Source organism: Lampris incognitus, chromosome 16 (genome assembly GCF_029633865.1).
Source record: "Lampris incognitus isolate fLamInc1 chromosome 16, fLamInc1.hap2, whole genome shotgun sequence".
Classification (NCBI taxonomy): domain Eukaryota; kingdom Metazoa; phylum Chordata; class Actinopteri; order Lampriformes; family Lampridae; genus Lampris; species Lampris incognitus.
The window spans coordinates 14,455,777-14,478,276 of NC_079226.1; the positions used below are offsets into that span (position 1 = coordinate 14,455,777).

General features: G+C 45.3%; 1 protein-coding gene across 1 annotated transcript in view; it reads right to left on the reverse strand.

The window, feature by feature from the left end:
• The window catches only part of eipr1 (EARP complex and GARP complex interacting protein 1), a 64,501-nt gene that overhangs the window by 12,113 nt on the left and 29,888 nt on the right, over window positions 1-22,500 (reverse strand). Inside the window, exons 5-6 of the mRNA XM_056296156.1 lie at window positions 22,115-22,214; window positions 13,921-14,057 (exon numbers count right to left, since the gene is read on the reverse strand). Coding sequence (XP_056152131.1) covers window positions 13,921-14,057; window positions 22,115-22,214 — 237 coding nt within the window. The remainder of the gene's footprint in view (window positions 1-13,920; window positions 14,058-22,114; window positions 22,215-22,500) is intronic.

The window sequence follows — 22,500 nt, forward strand, 5'->3', positions numbered from 1 at the left end:
AACATGCTAATTAAAAATCTCATTAAAATAAGGGAGGTATAAAAAAATGACCCGAGGCAGACCGCTGGGCCTCAATTAGGTCAAGATAATTGTGTGTGTGTGTGTGTGTGTGTGTGTGTGTGTCACTGGACCATGGCTTTGGCGTTGGCACAAGCGGGGCTGACAAAGAATGGCAAGGGACCAGAAAGAGACAGCGTATACACTAAATGAAACACTTTTGCCGTGTGACTCTTTCTATACAAACGCGTGTGTGTTGTGTAGATGAACTTATGGCGTGTGTGCACACGCATGTCCCCCGTGTAAAAATGCAACACAACATGTTCTTCCCATGTATTTCAGTAGGTTTTGCTATAATAGATGTTTTTGTTTCACTGACATGGTTGTGCCCCCCCCCATTTCCTCCCCCATCCCCTTCTCCCCATGTGACTCAAAGGTAGGGGAGGAGACCGGCGATGGGTAGTGTTAAACTTGTCCCGCCGCGGAACAGGATGTGCCCGCCATGCGGAAAAAAAAAAGAAATGGAGCAGGAAATTGGGTTAGTTTTGGCGTTTCCATCTCCAGTGTCTCAGGTCAATCCATTCCACACACGCCTGTGCGCTTACAAACAGAACTTGCACACACACACACACACACACACACACACACACACACACGCGCGCGCGCGCACACACAATAGGCTCTTATGTAAACAGATAAACAGTGGAGGATCCTGGGACTCTGCATTTGTGTGTGTGTGTGTGTGTGTGTGTGTGTGTGTGTGTGTGTGTGTGTGTCTTTGGGGGGGCACAGAAAGCTCCCTGAAAGAGTGCAGCGGATTATGGTGGTGGCCAACCTAATCCAGCAAACACACTCAATCTGAAGTCATCCAGCCAGCAAAAGCTGAGAGGGAGGTGTTTGTCTGTGTGTCCATGTGTGTGTACAGATGTCAACTTGTGTGTTTGTGTGTGTGTGTGTGTGTGCTTTTAGTGAGTGGTGTGTTTGTGTGTGTGTGTGTGTGTGCTTTTAGTGAGTGGTGTGTGTGTGTGTGTGTGTGTGTGTGTGTGAGAGAGAAAGTGATTTGGGGGTGGGGTTGGATGTTTATTAAGCGACATGGGACCTATTACACACACCGCTAGTTGCATACAGATAAAAACACACTGGGTAGAACAACACACACATACACACACACAGACACACAGACACACACACATTCTATGTAGAGCCTGACCGATATATCGGCATGCCGATATGAGCTAACTGCCGATAAATCGGTATCGTTGTTTTTGACGGCTGATAAATGACAACCCATTAAGCCTGGATGCATCAGTTGCTTTAAACGTCATGTTTCTTTCTGCTCCAGAGGCTGGGAAATACAAGTTTCCAGAGGCTGGGAAGTACAAGTTTCCAGAGGCTGGGAAATACAAGTTTCCAGAGGCTGGGAAGTACAAGTTTCCAGAGGCTGGGAAATACAAGTTTCCAGAGGCTGGGAAGTACAAGTTTCCAGAGGCTGGGAAGTACAAGTTTCCAGAGGCTGGGAAATACAAGTTTCCAGAGGCTGGGAAGTGCAAGTTTCCAGAGGCTGGGAAGTACAAGTTTCCAGAGGCTGGGAAATACAAGTTGTAGTGAACGGTGACAAGTCTGTCCAGCTTTCCAGAAAACCCTAAGGTTGTTTTCAAACAACGCCTCAGGTTTTACAGTGTTTTTTCAGAGGACGCCTTAGTTCATAACAGGTTAAAAGTGAAACGGAGAAACGGCAGATGGACCCTTCAACCGTGTTATGAGTGTTGTCGTTGCGTCGTTTGCAACACCACTCTTGGCAACACACATGTTCCGAACGCCACTAACCACAACAACCAGCTGACCCAAACGGAGCGGAGCAGAGCCGACCGTGACATCATCAGTGTTCACGCTAAGTTGATCACTGTCACGTGAAATACATTTTTTAAACAATAATAAATATAGGGCAAAAAAATCAATACAGCTCAGTATTGCGTTATTTCTTCCACGATACTTTATTGATTTTCCAGCCCCTCATAATGATACATTAAAAAAATTATTCATTTTTTCTAAACAGATTTCAGTTCAATGTGTTCAGTGACACAATATGAACACTTAATATGCACTTTATTTGATGATGTTGTGGCATCTACATTGCAGTTGTGTTCAGTGACATAACACTGTGATACAACAAGAACACTTAATATGCACACTTTACCCTAATAAGATACTACTACTACTACTACTACTACTACTATTTTTGGCTGCTCCCGTTAGGGTCGCCACAGTGGATCATCCATTTCCATTTCTTCCTGTCCTCTGCATCTTCCTCTGTCACGCCAACCACCTGCATGTCCTCCCTCACCACATCCAAACCAAATATCAAAATATAAAATGATGTAAATATTAGACTACCCAGGTGGTACACAGCAAGTTGTATTTTCAGCTATATTTTGAAATTTTCAGTAAATTATGTAGCCTTGCAATCTATCGCAATGTATTATGATGCAATCATATCGTGGCCCATGTACCATCATACGTATCGTATCATGACCCATGTATCATGTCATGACCCATGTACCATGATATGTATCGTATCATGGCCCATGTATCGTGATACGTGTCGTATCGTGACCCATGTAGCATGATACGTATTGTATCATGTCCCATGTATTGTGATATGTATTGTGGCCCATGTACCGTGATACGTATTGTATCATGTCCCATGTATTGTGATATGTATTGTGGCCCATGTACCGTGATACGTATTGTATCGTGACCCACATATTGTGATATGTATCGTATCGTGACCCATGTATTGCGATACGTATTGTGGCCCATGTATCATGATACGTATTGTATCGTGACCCATGTATTGTGATACGCACTGTATCATGACCCATGTATTGTGATACGCATGGTATCATGACCCATGTATTGTGATACATATTGTATCGTGACCCATGTATCATGATACGTATTGTATCATGACCCATGTATCGTGATATGTATCAAATCATGACCCATGTATTGTGATAAGTATCGTATCGTGTGAGGTCCTTGCCAATACCCAGACCTAAATAAATACCCTCCATTACTTCTCCTCTTAGCCCAAATAAGCCTGACAACATGCATGTCAACCACGGGAGGTTTTGCTGCAGTAACATGAAAGCTGGTGCCGCCAGTCAAACATCAAATTACATTTAACATTGTGGTAGCTGAGTGGTGTAGGCTAAGTTGTCGACAAACTTGATTGTAGGTTTATTTACGAAACAGTGTGGCAGTTCTAGCGAGTAAACAAACAAAGGTCCTATCATTTCTCCCTCGTCACTTCTAAAAATACTCTGTCATCGCTTACAGCATCTAATGACACCGTCCATTGCTAAACTGTTAGCCACACAGCTAGTGAATGCCATGTTTACCAGTGCAAGACCGCTAACGTTAATGAGCGGTTAGACTATGCATTTAACTTATTCTGCCTAAATGAAGCAAAATACATCTGTGACTCGCATGTCTACAGTTACAGTCGGTGCACTGGAAATGATTAAACCAGAGGGGGCGCGTAAGTAAACATGAGCTGAACAAGTCTCTAACATGGCTTGGCAGCCAAACAAAGTTATCTAGATACACATAAATAGTCAGCAATTGACTGATACTGAACATACAGTACTGATGTTTATTTAGTTATTTGTTTTATTTATATTATATATATTATATATATTATTATGTTTATTTTTAATTTCTCAGTGTTCCTGACTAGAATGTAAAATATTCCTGAATAAAGTTATTTGTTTAAGAAAGCAGCATTCTGAGTACCTTTGCATAGTCATATTGGTGCAAAAATCCACATAGAAAAGGTCTGTTTTCATTCCAGCTCAAAAAAATCCACTATATCGGCTGCCATATCGCTAATCAGGGAATTTTTCCCGTCTAAAATTATTACCGGTCTCAAATATCCCACGTTAGCCGGCTCTAATTCTATGGAAACATGAAATACGTAAAAAAAAAAAAGTATGAGGGAAGGTATAAAGGTAGCCGACTAGACAAACTGACATTCACACAAGTGCTCTTGTTTGTATACATGTGTGTACAAACACACACACACACACACACACATACAACACAAAGAAATGCACAGACGCGCACACACATGCACGCACACACACCAAACTTAGTCAGGGTGATAGATTGCTCTGTTGAGGGGATCGACTGGAACAAACAGACACACACACACACACATGCACGCATACATGCACACACACACACACATGCCTGCCACCCCCCAGACACACACAAACACACACATACACAAAAGAATGCACGCATGCATGGACACACACACAAATGCACGCACACACATCTCTGTTTCTATGACAACTGCTATGGGGAGGGGAGGAAAAGAGAAAGAAAAATCGAAAGAGGAGGGTAATCATTTCATCGCTGATCAAAATTAAAGCCTGGCTTTGAGACGAGGTTGGCAGTGAAAGAAGGATGGAGAAAGGCTAGCGAGGGAGAGGAAGAGGGAGGGAGGGAGAGCCTGTCCATGCATTTAAGTAAGGATCATTGCACCAAGCTGCTTAATTGATTTTGGAATAACGTCACGGCTCACAACTGGTCAACAAAAGTCAGGGAGAAACAAACTAAAAGTCACCCGAGTTCGAAGAGAAAACTGTACATTAAAACAATAACAAAAATACAAAGTTCTGACACTAAAAGAGGAGCCATGCACTTGTCAATAAAAACAATTACACTATGAAAGTATTACGCATGTTCATTTTTCTCATGTCAAAGAGTTTACCAATCTACCCAATCAACCGTACTCATCAATCATTTTCTGATATCATTCAAACATACCAAACATATTTTCTTTTTTTTTATTTCAAAAAATGAATTTGGTTTTTCATTCATTACAACAAATGGGACTTCTATGAATAAGTTGAACATAATAAGTTGAGATGTCACATGGTGCAGATTTTCTGACTTCATGTTTAAAGCGTATGATGCAGACAGCCCTGCTGCAGGAGTTGCATCATCCGTCTCTGAAAAACTTTGCACATAATACTGGACTTGACCAAGTCCGCAAAACAAGCAACATTTTCTACACTCTCAGATACATAACGGTCTCCTCTTCAGAATAACCAAAAACAGGGGCATCCAGGTGGCGTGGCGGTCTATTCTGTTGCCTACAAACATGGGGATCACCGGTTCGAATCCCTGTGTTACCGCCGGCTTGGTCAGGCGTCCCTACAGACATGATTGGCCTTGTCTGCGGGTGGGAGCCGGATGTGGGTATGTGTCCTGGTCGCTGCACTAGCGCCTCCTCTGGTTGGTCGGGGCGCCGGTTTGGGGGGAGGGGGAACTGGGGGGAATAGCGTGATCCTCCCACGTGCTACGTCCTCTTGGCAAAACTCCTCGCTGTCAGGTGAAAAGAAGCGGCTGGCGACTCCACATGTATGGGAGGAGGCATGTGGTAGTCTGCAGCCCTCCCCGGATCGGCAGAGGGGGTGGAGCAGCGACCAGGATGGCTCAGAGGAGTGGGGTAATTGGCTGGATACAATTGGGGAGAAAAGGGGGGTGGGGAATACTGAAAACAAAAAGCAATATAAGCAACTGATGCTGCTCGATAAATTTGAATGTAGGTAGGACGGCAGAGGAGCAAAGAAACAGACAGGACTCTCGTGTCACGAACATATAAGCACTGAAATTAAATTATGCTAAGATAAGTAATGCTAGCATGCTAGCAGCTTTTTTTTTTATTGCTACTTCATAGCACATCAGAATCTCAACAGATAATCAGTGTGTAGTTGTGGCATAACTGAAAGCACTACAGTCGAGTCACAGTGCCGGATATAGTTAAGGGGCAATCTTTTCACACCCCTGTGCATTTTTCCATTAATTTGCATCACAGATGGATCTGGAATTCCATATCTAGACTTCAAAAATGACATGACACTTTTGAGGGTCCACACAACGCTATTGAAGCTGTGACGCCGGGTCGCCCTGTGTGGGGGTCCTGGAGGGGCGGGCGGTAGCTGCAGAGATAGGTGATATGAAAAGGTTACCAAAGATTGATTTGCTAGATGCGGGGTTCAAAAGGCCACTCTCAAATCAACACTGGCATCTGGAATATCACCATTTCAAAAACAGCCCACCCCCTCTCATAATAGTCTGTATCTGCATATGAAATGTGATACTCCTAACAGGCACCGCTTTTGCATGATGGTGGTATATTAGAATATTTTAACAAAAAAAATGTGATATGAAAAGCTTCTGCATAATGGTTTACCTATTATTATGGAACCTCAAAGAAAAAAGAAAAAATATCAAAGAAACTATTATTTGGGTCAAAAATAAATTATGGCAGGAACCTCTCCTGTCGTTCCTGGTGAGGTATTTTTAATGCTGTCTAGTTCTCGTGTAGGTAAAGACAGCTGGCTTTTAAGCTGGACCATGAAGGAGCAAATAGCACTGATATCAATATTTAAAAAAAAAATCATTTTTGTTTTAAACTCTCTTTCCTTCCTTCCTTCCTTCCTTCCTTCCTTCCTTCCTTCCTTCCTTCCTTCCTTCCTTCCTTCCTTCCTTCCTTCCTTCTCTCTCTCTCTCTCTCTCTCTCTCTCTCTCTCTCTCTCTCTCTCTCTCTCTCTTCTCTCTCTCTCTCTCTCTCTCTCTCTCATACACAAAGTCACACTCTCTTACACACAAGCACATGCACATACACGTTAGGGATGCACCGATACCAGTATCGGTATCGGTCTGACACTGTCCTCATGTACTAGTACTCCATCCATTATCCGCACTGCTTATCCTGCTCTCAGGGTCGCGGGGCGTACTAGTACTCGTACTCATAAAACTACCCCAATACAACCGCATCCGATTCCCGACGACGCGATTCCTGCTGAAATTGTGAAAAGTGAGCGGTGCCTCTTCCACCATTCGTATGAGGAAGAGGAGACGGAGCCAGATAGATGACGGGGAGCGATAGCCAAGAAGCAGACAAACCCGCTGATGTGTAATTTGTCCAACCGGTGCGAGACATGAGTGCAAACAGACCAGGCACGGACGTGGTGCGTCACGTGAGCAGGGCGAAGCTTTTTTTTTTTTTCTCACCTGCTACACCAACTGCGACTGTGTTGCATGTCAGCCATGTTTTCTGCTTCACTTCTGCTTTAACAAATAAAGGCCCAATCCCAATTCCCCCCCACCTGGCCCTACCCCTAGTTTTGGAGTGCCCTCTACTGGCTAGTGGCCCTTCAGCAAGGAGCTACAAGGAAATCGGACGCCACTCGTTACGTCGTCATCACCATCATCGTTACATCAGCTGTTCGGAATTTTATCAGTTGCCTGGTTTGCACAGGACATGGCCTGGCGGCCTGTCCAGGGTGTCTCCCCGCCTGCCGCCCAGTGACTGCCGGGATAGGCTCCAGCATCCCCGCGACCCTGAGAGCAGGATAAGTGGTTTGGATAATGGATGGATGGTTATAACATTATAGTACTTTACATTTTATGTTGAAGCCTGTTGCTTGCTACCATTATCAACTATCAGAGTGACAATTTGACCAAATTTGCAGGACAGAACAAGACAGACTAATCTACTGACAATAGCCGGGAAGCATGTTTACACATCAGGTATTTCAATGTAGCCCTGCCCAGAGAAATTTCTCCCCTGGGTCACACTACATGAAGAAATCTTTATGAATGCTTACGACTGTTGTCATTAAGTGTTATTCAGTCAATTGTGTCATTTTTAATGCAAAGTTGATATTGTTTGAATTTGTTGTAGCAACCCGAGTAGGACCAAGCTGCTCGATTTGGCATGTTTTGTTCGTCTGTAGCTCGAAAACAGACATCTCAAACAATGTCAAGTTGCACTGAAAACGACATTACTGACCTTATGACACTTGACAGAAGTCATTGACATTCATAAAGACTCCTTCATGTTCATGACAGGTGTGATGTCACGGTTATGATGGTGTCACGTCAGTTTTATGCACAACCCTTTCAAATAAAGTGTTCCTCTGCCCTGCACCGATATCAGACGAGCGGGGAAGTGCAGAACATTTGTGGCTGGATCATTTCTTCAAGCATCATACATGGGACTGTACGGTCACTCACCAAGTGTTGCTTACACAAAGTTCTACTGACGTCGTGGATGGCGAGTTTTCTGAAATGGCTGTTATAACGACCCAATCACATATTCCTTTGCAGCTACATTAAACTAAGACATTCCAATAGATTTTAAAATTGTTGCACGATTATTTGCGAAGATATACACATTTATGGGCTTCTATCCCACCACCGAATCACCAACCTCCGCTTTGCAGATGACACAGATCTAACCGCCAGCAACAGGGAAGAACGAGCTGAAGTAACCAGAACACTGGACAAGCCGGCTAAGGACACGGGTGTGTCGATCAGTACTCAAAAAAGAAAAATCATGACAACAAATGATCACCCGAGGAGGGAGACTGAAGAGCAGAACACAGAAATCATTGTTGGCAGGGAAAAACCTAAGGAAGTCACGTCTTTCAAATATCTCGGATCTGTGATTAATGAAGACGGAAGATCGGAAAAAGTAATTAGGAGCAGAATCGCCATCGCAACAAGTGCAGTGACCAAGCTCGACACGATCTGGAAAGATAAAAAACTGGGGAGTGAAGTCAAAAATGCAACTGCTCAGGCAATGCGATGCAGCAATGCAACTTTTTTTCCCATTGCACATGAAAATAAATCGATCAAATCAACGTGTTTCCGTGATCCTGTCGTTAAAACGCTCTAGTTAACCGAGCACCAGTTAATACAGCTGACGCCTCCGACCCCCGCATAACCAGCTACACTATCCCGTGGCAAAACTCAATATGCTCTTCAGAAAACACGGCTGGCGCGACGGCTGGCATCCGTGCCCGGCACTGATGATTACGCATCGTTTCAGTTGTTCAGTTACAGTTGTGCGTCGTACTGAAATCCACGGGACGTGCTGCAGGTTACATCGAAGTGAAACGTGTGGCAGTGCCATGTTTGTTCAGAAAAACGCAAAGTCGAACGTTTAAATGTCACCGACAGCATCACGTTGTGTACTTAATTTGTTACAGACAGAAAGTGAGGAACAGCGGATGACAATAAAACACGCTTTCAAAGTCATTGTTAGAACCGTAATAGTATACTATTAAGTACTCATATCGGTACTCAGTATCGGCACGTACCTAAATGTAAGTACTTGTACATGCTCTGAAAAAAGTGGCATTGGTGCATTCCTAACACACATACGTGCGTGCGCACACACACGCTTACACAACCCACAGGGGAGGTGTAGAGAAGCTATGCTTCACTGTGCAGCACTGCACTACTTTTCAGTATGCACCCTGCAGTGTATGGTATAGCCGCAGGCCTGACAGCTATTGCAGTGTGTGTGTGTGTGCCTGTGTGCCTGTGTGTGTGCCTGTGTATGTGTGTGTTTGCCTGTGTATGTGTGTGTGCTGCCCCTTACTGTGTACTGTCGCTCCAAATGGGAATTTGGGGCCAGTGCTCTGTGAGAACATCCCTAGTGACAGGCATGTCTCTCTTTCTCTCTCTCTCTCTCTCTCTCTCTCTCTCTCTCTCTCTCTCTCCTCTCTCTCTCTCTCTCTCTCTCTCTCTCTCTCTCTCTCTCTCTCTCTCTCTCTCTCTCTCTCCCTCTCCCTCCCTCTCTCACCCTCACTAACTCGCTCTTTCTCTAACACCCCCCCCCACACACACACACAGGCACACACACAGGCACACGCACAGACACACACGCAGTGCTGTGTGCCTAGTAGCTAGTAGTGAATGCCTGTTAGCTAGCCTAATATTATTCAAAGGCACAAAGCACCCCAGTGCGCCCGGAATGACACACACAGTTGGCACTCGACAAACTAACACAACACTGTTATTTCATTATTTTTCTACAAAGACATCTTGAAGTCTTGACAGAACTGGTGCCGCAGTACACATTTATTTTTCTCTATCTTCTCATCATGTGTTCAATATATAGTATGAACATTTTTCTGAGGTATGTTTGGTTTGAAACTAAGACTTTTTTTGCACAGCATTTGATTTGAGGTGTTGGAGGACTTACACGCATATAGGCTAAACAGGCTAATGATGGTTATGCTATCGTTATAAATAAGTGAATGAGTTAAAAAGTCTATTATTATTATTTACAGGCTATTCTTCACAGTGATTAGCATTAGTGATTAGCATTAGCACTAGCACAATGATTATCATTAGTGATTAGCATTAGCACATTGGTCTTCCAGGATGCAGTGCTGGTATTTGGTGACCTGAGCTGAGATACACGGAATAATTTAGGCTGTTATAACATTGCCAAACACTATCTCAGTTGTGTGCCACGACACATTTATTCACATTTGCTTTCGGCCACACGCTCCTCAGCAGTTTCCTTAGACATCTATCATTCATCACAGCCACCGACTGTATTCCAAAATATCTCTAAAATGAAGGTTAACACTGACATGCCTTGTCTGTTTCACTTTATTGTTGGCAGGCCATGGCTAAAGACTGAAAAGGAGATTACTGTGCTGATGAATAAAATAGAGCAGATTGTTAATCATTTTGCTTTCACACATTTTACCGCACAAAATATTCGGTCCTAAGAGTATCTCAACAGGTTGGTCACCACATGAGAAAGTCTAGGACAGCGCCACCATTAAGTGGTAGTAAACCATTCAAAATGCAATAATCAAAAGGGACCTTACTGAAATCATAACAAGCCCGGAAAAAAGGATTTGGGGGCGCCCGACTAGCACAGCGATCGAGTCCGTTGCCTACTAACACGGGGATCGCCGGTTTGAATCCCTGTGTTACCTCCAGCTTGGTCGGGCATCCCTACAGACACAATTCGCCCTGTCTGCAGGTGGGAAGCCGGATGTGGGTGTGTGTCCTGGTCGCTGCACTAGCCCCTTCTCTGGTCGGTTGGGGCGCCTGTTCGGGGGGGGGGGACTGGGGGGAATAGCGTGATCCTCCAACGCGCTACGTCCCCCTGGTGAAACTCCTCACTGTCAGGTGAAAGGAAGCGGCTGGTGACTCCACATGTATCGGAGGAGGCATGTGGTCGTCTGCAGCCCTCCTCGGATCGGCAGAAGGGGGGGAGCAGCGACTGGGACGGCTCGGAAGAGTGGGGTAATTGGCCGGATACAATTGGGGATAAAAGGGGGGGGGGTTTGGGCTCTAAATAATCCAAAATACTGGTACAGGGAGCAAGATTAGCGAACAAGTAAAGAAGCGTTAGCACATTCCATTGAACACTACACCTTCCTGTTTCAAATACTGGGCAGAGTTTCCATCATGTAGCCTAGCTAGGACTGCATACTGCATTAGCACACACTGAAGAGGCTCCATGTACGCTTCATAAGCAGTATTGCCCTTTTTCTGTTTTACCACCGTGTGCCTGGGAGACGGTGTGCTGTGGATGCCGTGCTATTCTCCCGGGCGTTGGCTAACTAGCAAGCGGTGGCTGCCGCTTTGTGACCATGGCAGGCATGTTTGGGCTAGCACACTGTGTGACAAGTCTGGGACTTGTGGCGTGTGTGCGTGTGTGTGTGTGTGTGTGTGTGTGTGTGTGTGTCGGGGGGTTGAGTTAGGTAGAGGCTGGAAGGGGAGAAAAGAGGGTGAGAGTGAAGCGACGAGGAGCGAGAGATTTGGGAGGAGGGGAGAAGAAGAGCGAACGAGGGGAAGGAGAAGCGGAGAGTGAAGGAGGGGACGTGTGGAGTGGGGTGGAGGGGCAGCAGAGAAGGAGCGAGAAGAGCGATGTGTGCATCTGGACTTTTTTCACATACGTTTGTGAACGTGCATGCTTGTATGTGTGCATACGTGCGTGCATGTGTGTGTGTGTGTAAAGGAGACACCTCAAAGGTCATCTGAGGAGCCATTGGAGCGTGCTGAGAGGCTGCCATCACACAGCTGTCATACCAACTGGACACACACACACACACACACACACACACACACACACACACACACACACACACACACACACACACCTGCAGGCATGCACAACAATACAAGCAAATATTAAGGCACACACAGCAAAGAGCAAACACAGAAAAGCACACAGTCACTTGTCACAGGCAGGTCCCATCCTCAAACACGCATGCATGCACTCACTCACTCACACACACACACACACACACACACACACACACACACGACTCACTGTGCTCATTCACACTAGCAAGCTCTCCACTCACAACCGCTTCACACTTACACATGGGACTGGTACACACACACACACACACACACACACACACACACACACACACACACACACACACACACACACACACACACACAGCAAGTCCTTAATATCCCTGTGCCCGTGCTAAAATCTTGGATCTAGAAAACATTCATCCATCCATCCATCCATTATCCAAACAGCTTATCCTGCTGATATACACACGTGCACATTGATACCTAAGGGATATTTAGTATGGACGATTCACCTGACCTACATGTCTTTGGACTGAGGGAGGAAACCGGAGCCCCCGGAGGAAACCCACACAGACACGGGGAGAACATGCGAACTCCACACAGAGGACGACCGGGGACGACCCCAAAGGTTGGACTACCCCGGGGCTCGAACCCAGGACCTTCTTGCTGTGAGGCGATAACCACTGCGCCACCGTGCCGCCCCATCAACCAAAACCTCAAAAATGTTAATTACTATTATTATTACTATTATTATTATTTTGTAATTTGGTGTGAGGTGTTCATATTGGACTGCATATTGCTGTATGTGTATTTTGCATTAGCTACAAAATGAATGTTCGGTAAATGTTTGGAGATACTACAACGAAAGACAACAACAAGGCTAACTGTGATTTGTGAGAAGAATGAAACACTACGCATATAATATGAAGAATCTAACTTTTTTTTTTTAAATGACATCGCATCAGTGTGCTCCCTCTAGTGGCTGGTTTTTACCTTTCACGTGTGATATGATGCTACACTTAAGGGTAAACTTTAATGTCAGTGCTGTGGAGGCACCAGCCTTGCAGTGGGTACTGCCAAGATAGCCGACGCTAACTCATCCTCCTTCCTTTTGTGCCAATGGCCTAACAAGCACTGCTGCATCTTTCAGAACAGCACAGCGTGCAGAGAAGTACCAACGCAGAGTGTGCAGGGACTCTTTAATTTGTTATGGGGCTGGGAGTGCTATCAATGTTTCAGCTATCTTGTCGGGGAGCCTATCTTCTGCATCTAGTAAATATTCTCTTTCTCCCCCTCCTATACCCCCACCCTCTTCTCAATCGCTCCAGCACTTTACCATTATCATGCCGATCGATGGCAAGGTGATTATTATTCCTCTGGCAGAGCCCACATATATGAACAGTCTGACCTCACTCAACATCCCACTCACACACAACTGCACACACACATACGCGTGCACGCAAGCACTAACACACTTGCAGGTACATCAATGTTTACGCAAACATGCACGGACACACAAGTGACACCCAGCACAAACACACGAGTACACATGCACAGATGTGGAGGTTGTAAGGTGTGTTACCGATAACCTGCAGTTAGTTACAAGGTTAATGCTTGGCAGTACACATGTTCTATGTCAATTTGGGAACGGTAGCCTACACTGCAACTTCAGCTCGAAAAAAAAAAAGGCACTGGAAGCATCAAGAAAATGAGGTCTGCATACAAATGTTGGGTAACGGCAAATTTGTGAGACTGCAGACTGCTAAAACATGGTGGGATTGTGTCACAATCTTGTGAACTGCGTCATGGTGAGTTTTTACTAAAATCTTCCCGTTATGGATGCAGTTTGGAATGAAGTAAGCTGGTTCCCCCCATAGCGCACAATTAAATCAAAGTTCCCGAAGTAATGAAAAAGGTCTTGATAGCCTTTACTGGGTTGAACTGATCTGGGCTACGTTTGCATGAATGTAGTTAACTAACCTCATAGTGCGCAGGTCCCAGCCACGAATGGCCGTGTCATTTGCTGTGGCAAGCTGACTGCAGTTGTGATGGGGGCTCCACTTGCCAGACGTGAACTTCAGTTGCCCTTTGCCCTCAAGAGTGGCAGTGCTGGAGACCTAGGGATGAGAGATATTCTCATTTATATCGATCTTCTTCTATTCCCCCCCCCCTTTTTTTTCTCCCTCAATTGTATCCGGCCAATTACCCCACTCTTCCGAGCCGTCCCCGGTCTCTGCTCCACCCCCTCTGCCGATCCGGGGAGGGCTGCAGACTACCACATGCCTCCTTTGATACACGTGGAGTCGCCAGCCGCTTCTTTTCAGCTGACAGTGAGGAGTTTCACCAGGGGGGCGTAGTGCGTGGGAGGATCACGCTATTCCCCCGTTCCCCCTACCCCCTGAACAGGTGCCCCGACCGACCAGAGGAGGCACTAGTGCAGCGACCAGGACACATACCCATACCCGGACATTTTTTTTTTAAAATTTATTTCTGATTTTTCCCTTTTTTCTCCCAATTTAGTGGCCAATTGATCCCTATTTTAATTCAAACACCCACCCTCGTATTGCATGCGTTCGCCAACTGCATCTCTCCGGCCGGCAGTCTCGAAGGAAAGCGCCTCCCCACTTTCGTGACAAGGCGAATCCAAGCCGAACCACTGTTTTTCCGACACACACAGAGACGCATTCACATGACGAACACAAGCCGACTCCGCCCCCCTCCCGAAGACAGCGTTGCCAATGATTGCTGCTTCCTCGAGTCCGGCCATAGTCGGATCTGACGAGACCGGGGCGCGAACCCCAGTCCCCTGTGGGCAACTGCATCGACACCAAGCCGATGCTTAGACCGCTACACCACCGCGGACCCATACCCGGACATTTGACATTTGTCAAAGAATTATAACAATTTTCATCAAACAGAAACTGGATTTTACAATATTTCTCCAAAGATGAAGCTGAAAAATTGAGAACAAAATTCTTTTAAGTTTCCAAATGCACCAAAAGTAAAGGAAGTACACTTTAAAACGCTCAATGGAATGTATCCTTCTGGAGAATTTTTAAGACATTATTTGGTTTAGACTGTAACAACTGCTCATTTTGCAACAAACACAGTGAAACAACAGAACATTTGTTTATGAATGTCAGTCTGCTGGTGCCTTTTGGGAAATCTGCATTACTGGTTGTTTCCTAGATTTGACAATTCCCCTGAACTACAAAAAAAGAGGATGTGATTTTTTGCATGCTTGTGAAAGATGGAACACGTGATTTGGCAATTAACACAATTATTATTGTTGGAAAGTTCTTTTTACACAAGAACAGAATCCTGAAAACGCAGCCAAGGCCAAGCTTCTGCACATTTCACAGGGAACTGTGTCATTACTTCTCATCACTGAGGTTAATGGACAAGAAGAACGCTGTGGAAGTCCATGACTTGATCGAAGAACTTGAACTTGCAGAGAATCCATAGCACTCCTCTCCCTTTCATCTATGCATTTATTTAATTTTCTTTACTTTTATTACCCTCTTTCTCCACCCGCAAACACAGCCAATTGTGTCTGTAGGGACATCCACCCAAGCCGGAGAGCCCCGTGTTGGTAGGCAACGGAATAGACCACTACGCTACCTGGACGCCCACCCCTCATTTATATCTCTGACTGGGAACAAGAATCTCAGGAAATATTGATGATGATTTCATGTCAAAGGTACATCAAGTCAATAAATCAGTGTCTTTTGCTGCCGGATAAGCAAAAGATGACATTTTGAAAGCACTCACTCGGTTCATTACTCCGTTTTTAATATTGTTTAGATTGCTGGGACACCGTCTGCCAGCAATTATTTAATTTCGAAGCCCATGTTTGCTCTTTCAAACAGCCATTGTTCCCCACAAGACTGACAACTAATAAATTACGGAGACCGAACTGTAAACTGGGGTTGTGGAATTTATCGTTCTGTTTATTTCCCTAAAAGTTTCAAAATAAAGGACGCAACCACAATCAGGACTGTTGTTAGTTTTGTTCCCCACACTGTTATCCTCGCAAATCCAGCTCACAAATTTACCCTCGCTTATTGTGGCCTGGCGAGGCTCATGGGGCATTTGTTTGCTATGGGCATCGTCAACGGGCGCAGACCAGAATTAATCATTCAGAGCTGCAAACTCCATGATGCAAAACCAGAGCGCCTTATTTCCAAACACACTGGTCCTGCTAGCAAACACCACTACCGCTAGCAGGCCAGTTGATGTAGCTAGGTATTACGTCTGTGTACGATGACTCTTACGGTCTTTTTAAACATCTTTGATTGAACGAGTTCGATAGCAGTATCAATGCTAACCCCCTTGTGCTGCTGCTTCAGTCACTTTCAAAAGGTTTCCTGAGGTTACCACAACGTGTCTGTAGCCTTAAATACTCTTTCTATTTTCCGACTTCCTGACACAGGTGGAAAATAACAAATTACAACTACTCTCGTCACAGTACTTGAGTAAATTTTTCCCTCTAATGGTATTTTTCTGAGTATAATAGAACTCATACTACTTTAAGTTGATTTATAATGAGGTATTCTACTTCACCATTTTAGTCTAATAACCGTGGCAGAGTAGAATAAAAGTGACTTCCACCCATCCATTATCCAATCCGCTTATCCCAACTGGGGTCACGGGATGCCGGAGCCTATCCCAGCAGTCACTGGGCAGCAGGTGGGGAGACACCCTGGACAGGCCGCCAGGCCATCACAGGGCCCCCACATTCACACCTACGGACAATTTAGTAAGACTGATTCACCTGACCTACATGTCTTTGGACTGTGGGAGGAAACTGGAGCACCCAGAGGAACCCCGCGCAGACACGGGGAGAACATGCAAACTCCACACAGAGGACGACCCAGGACGACCTCCAAGGTTGGACAACCCCGGAGTTCAAACTCCAGACCTTCTTGCTGTGATGCAACCGTGCTAACCACTGGACCACCGTGTTGCCCTAAAGTGACTTCAACCCTACAAACAGCTAAATGAAGAATTTGTTTGAACAAGTTCTAAGTGTTACCGTTGGTGTTTTTTGAGATTTACACTGCCAACATAAGAAGAAGAAGAGGAAGAGCAAAAGAGGAGGTTTATGGCTGTGCTGAGAGAAGACATGCAGGTGGCTGGTGTGACACAGGAAGATGCAGAGGACAGAAGAAATGGAAACGGACGATCTGCTGTGGCGACCCCTAACGGGAGCAGCCAAAAGTAGTAGTGTTTGAGTTTCTCATCACGCTGTATTGTATGAAAAATTTTAAAGACAGTGAACTCAAGGACAACATTTGGAGGAGCATCACCAAACAACTAGGCTATCAGAATAGACAGCAGTTTATGTACTTTACTTCTGGATGTAGTAGAGATGGTAGCAAGGCAACCCTTCCTTGCTGACCCAGAGCCGGTCACGGTGCACCGCAACAGAGGAAGTGCACCCAGCGGGAGCTGGACCAACAATGGGTGGGGGTCCCCCCACAACCCCAAAGGGAAGAGGAGGAGATCCCCAGGCTCCGCATTACTGTACCTGAACCCGCCGGGTTGAGTCACCCTTGTGTCTCATGAATTCGCAAATTCGTATCGCTGCTGGTTTTGAAGCGAAATATTCGCAGGCGAGTATTTCGCCTTTTCGTGTTAATTATTTGTCATGGCCCCGGTGTGTAAAGGCCTTAAGAAAGAATTTTCAGCACTCTTTCCAGTCTGTCTGACAGTACATGAGTGCTACTGACTAGGCCTTCTTGCCATCCCCTTCCCCAACAGAGGAGACCTGGAGGTAAGAGAATACACCTTTCTTCTATACATCCTGCATCTTAGTCAGCGGTAGGCCCACTAGACTCGACCCTTCAACGGCCCTATGGCAGGGATCTATACGCTAGATCGCTCAGCGTTACTTGTGGATCAGTGGCTTTAGACAAGGAAGGAGCCTCAGAGCTCTCAAGACTGATGAGCGCTCAATGTTGAATCGAACCTGAAATGGGGGGCAGTCCAGGCGAGCTGAAACTAATCTAAATTAATTAGTGCATTTGGAGGATTTGAACTGAGCTGCATTTTGCTGATGACGAATGTCGCTAAGTCTCAAAATACCGAGGTCTCAACTTTCAACAGCACATTAGGCTTCTCAAGCGAGAGACATTTGACACTGAAAACGCGTCAAACTCAACCGAGTAACGCTACAGTTTCAAAGAGAGAAACAGTGGAGATGATACTGAATTGAAAATCAAGATACGAGTGTTTTTTTAAGATGATAAAATGGATTGATTTCACGAATGACTACAAAACTTGAGACATAGTAATTACCAATTATTATCCAACGTCATCTCTCGAACTGCGAGGGATCTGTAAATAACTATCAAATTCAGCATCATTAGACCGCTTAATTTTTTTTCTCATTTCACTCTGTTATTTGTTTCTCTTCCCTTATCTCACTCCTTCATTGCCCCCCCCCACCCCCAGTCCAGCCCAGCCCAACCCACCCCACGCCACCCTGTCTTGTCTCTGGCTGTTGAAGCAGAGTTCATCGATCGCTCCGTCGCTGCACACCTCTCTAGAACACTCATTATTTTAGCCAGGGTGAGAGAATGGAGGGAGGGAGAGACGGCGAGAGAGAGAGTGAGAGTTGGGCGGGGGGGGCGGCGAGACATTGCTGCAGAGGATCATTTAGGAGTAAAAAATTGAGATAGGGAAAACAAAAGTGTCGGAAAAAAGAAAAGAGGAAAGAAAACGAGCAGACAGAGAGAGAGAGAGAGAGAGAGAGAGAGAGAGAGAGAGAGAGAGAGAGAGAGAGAGAGAGAGAGAGAGAGAGAGAGAGAGAGAGAGAGGTTGAAAAGAGGTGGCAGAGCAAGGGAACAGATGAACCACGAGAGAGCAGAGGATCCAACTATTCCGAGGACAGGAGTGTGTGGGGTGGAGCGGTGGCACAGGCTGAGTACCGGCCGTGCGTCCCGCGTTCCCAGCCTTATTAGTGTACTAACTAAATTAGGGGCCCTAACAAGGCGGTACAGACAACACTGGGGGAAGCATTCATTTAGATCGCAACCAGTGCTAATGCATAGCTATCCATTATATTGGCATGCATGTATCCTTTATTGAAAGTGAGCTCAGGAGATGCAGAAGTATACACATATTTATATGTGTGTGTGTGTGTGTGTGTGTGTGTGTGTGTGTGTGTGTGTGTGTGTGTGTGTGTGTGTGTGTGTGTGTGTGCGGGCATATACACGTTTGTATGTGTTAGAACAGATGTGCAAGACGAGGTGTGTGGGTGTGCTGTGAGCCATTGGAAGATGTTTTCTCTCTCAATACCACCAGCTATGCTGATTGATGAGCCATGCATATAAAGAGAGACACACACAGATGTGCACAAATGCACACACACACACGCACAAATCCTGCTTGAAACAACGCGCGGTGGTGTGCATATACTCTCAAGATCCTCTTCTCTGCATGCACACACGCTAATCTGGGCCAGGCCCTAGAGAGAGAGACAAATCCACGCTGCTGCAGCTGGACAAGGCTTGAGATGAACACATCAACCACTGATGGATGGAGAGAATGGAGGAGAGGAGAGTGGGCTGAAAAGAGGAGTCAGACAGGGAGTGCAGAAGGAGGGAGGGAATAGAGAAGATTAGCATTCTCATCAGCACTGGAAGAATTTGTCTCGGCTGCCAGAGTCCTCTCCCTCTCTTTGTCTCTCCCTCTCTCTCCCTCCACCTCTCCTTATCTAACCCACTCTGTCGCTTAATCTATATCTCTCACCCCCCCCTCTCCTCTAATCTTGGTGTCTCTCCCTTGCTCCTTTTTTCACTCCCTTTCCCCAATCAGACTGGCGTTCTATCTCTCTTGCCCATCTTCTCTAAGCATCTTGCTCCATCTTCTCTCTCTCTCTCAAGCCTCCAGCTCCTCTTTCTCCCTCCCATCCTCTGTCACTCTTCGTCCTTCATCTTCCTTCTCTCATTACTCTGGTCTTTCCATTATGCCCCCCCCCCCTCTCTCTGCAGTTGCTCCTATGCCACCCTCTCAAATCTCTCTCTCCATACAGTATTTAATAGTTGTGGGATCCAGGGCAGGGTCAATGTCAATTAATAGGGTGACATCCCTCACCACTCAACCACCCCCGTTTTCCATCAGGCCCCTGCTCAACCTCACACATGGGTCATGGCACGGGAAAGGGATACCAGGACAACATGTGCTTGTTTAAGACATTGTGCAAATGCATAAAGGTGCGCAATTATCAAACTGATAAAATGAGTGAGGTTGTACGCATATTTGTGTGCGCACACGTGTGTCCATTTATTTCTGTGCAAGCCTGATTGAAATCTCTTGGCTATTTTTCAAATGGTCAAAATTAAGGAAGTTCTACACACACGCACGTGCATGTACACGCAAACACACGTACACACACACACACACACACCTGGGTCCTTTGGGCGTGTGACCGAGTTGCCCTTTGCACGAATCCCTTGATGAGCGCATGAATTAGCAATGTCTCACCTATAGTCTCCAAAAGTCATGGCTGCAGCTAATGGAGCAGGCCACACACACACACACACACACACACACACACACACACACACACACACACGCACACGAGTGTATGCCACACTTGTATGTGTCGGTCAGCCCACTGTTACTTATTGCTAACACACATGCCTGCAGGCCGCACACACAAACCATTATCTCGACTCTTTAAATACATAATGAGCTGTTTAAATTGCAAAGTCGGTGGGCTGGAGATAGTAACTACACACTGAATCTTTTCACCCTTGCATTAGGAAGGATGAACATACATGGGAACCAGACAAAACTAGTATGATGCACTCACTGTGCAAGAATTAAGCACAATTGCATTCTTTTGTTTGTTACTTTAAAGTCTGGTTTTGTGGCGTATCTCTGCAGGGTTTGGATGAGACAAAACCATGCACATGTTAAAACAAAAAAGGATTGTCAGCACCGACAGAATGGCGAGCCATCTACCAAAGTGAAGGTATCGCTCACCAAATGTGCTTATCAGACATAATAATAATAATAATAATAATAACAATAATACATTTTATTTGTGGGCGCCTTTCAGAGTGCTCAAGGACACCTTACAGAACAGTTAAAAAAACAAAAAAACAAAACAAGCAGCACTGTATCAGACAGCGTGTCTGGGTACCTCTTGAGTACAGTATTTCCTGGGCTTTCGCTGTTTTTTTTACTCATCTGGCTGGTCCTGCGACTTATATTCCAAAGCGACTTATACAATGTAATTTTGTCTAGACTGCTAAGGCCACTAGATGGCACTGTTTAATCTTGTGACTCAATTGAAAATACCGCCCATAGAAATCGAATGAGAGTAGAACGGACATTGAACTGTTTGCCGTGGTCATTTGAGTTGTTCGAAAGAAAACGGTGATTATTGTTCGTTGTTATGGTGCCAACATACATCAGTGTGGCCGTACATGTCCGTGCTGCTCCACTGCTCGTTTGGTTGTTACTGCAAAACTTCACTTCACAGAGTCTGCGACTTTTCTGCGACTTGCCGAAAATCGGTTTATGTGGAAATTAGTCCGCCACGGTGGTCACAGCTCGTTGCAGTGGCAGTGGTTCAAATGGCCGCAGCGGCTCTGACCATCCTGCTATGTTGCTTTGAACTGGAATGGCCGTTCTACCGTCATTCAATTTCTATGGTACCACCATATAAATGCGACTTATACACCGAAGCAAATCACAAGTTTTTCCCCTCACAACAACACATTCTTTTCTGAGTGCGACCAATACTCCAGTGCAACTTGTATTGCGGGGAATAGGGTATTCAGTGTCATATCCAGTTTCTCATAGTGATATCAATTTATTTAACTTTACTGATTAAACACAAGTATTTGTATAGAATAATAATAATTTGTCAGAATAATATTAAACTTACCAGAGCCTAAAACCTGCCCAGATACAGTGTGTAAGTGTGTGTGCATGTATGTAAGCCAAGTGTGCGTGCACGAGGAAGAGCATGTGAGACGGAGAGCGAGAAGAGAGAGAGAATGGTGGACACTTTACTCTGCTTTTGTCACAGAGGGAGGATGTTTGTGTGATAACACAAGCATGGTATGGTGGTTATCAAATAATGAGTTGGCTATTGTGTGATATACTGCGCGCATGCACGTGTGTGTGTGTGTGTGTGTGTGTGTGTGTGTCTCACCATAGCCTGTGTCGAGCTCTCCTGCAGGTCCCATAGTATTGCATGGTTATCAGCCAATGATATCACACGCTTGCCATCTCCCATGGGCTCCCAAAGAACACTGTGAATACACACACACAGACACACACACACACACACACACACACAATTATAGAGCTACCATTAGTTGCAATACATACAATGGCCAAACATGCAAACCCCAACATGCTGCAGAAACACAGGAATACAGCCTGTTCCCAACGCTGAATTATTCAAATGACTGCTACCTAAATAGCTCGAATAATAAAAAAAGAATTAATTCAAAATATATTAAGCATGCCCGTACACCCTGCACAGTCCAATTTGTGGTAATATTTCTCTATATTGCATTTATCAGCAAGAATCAA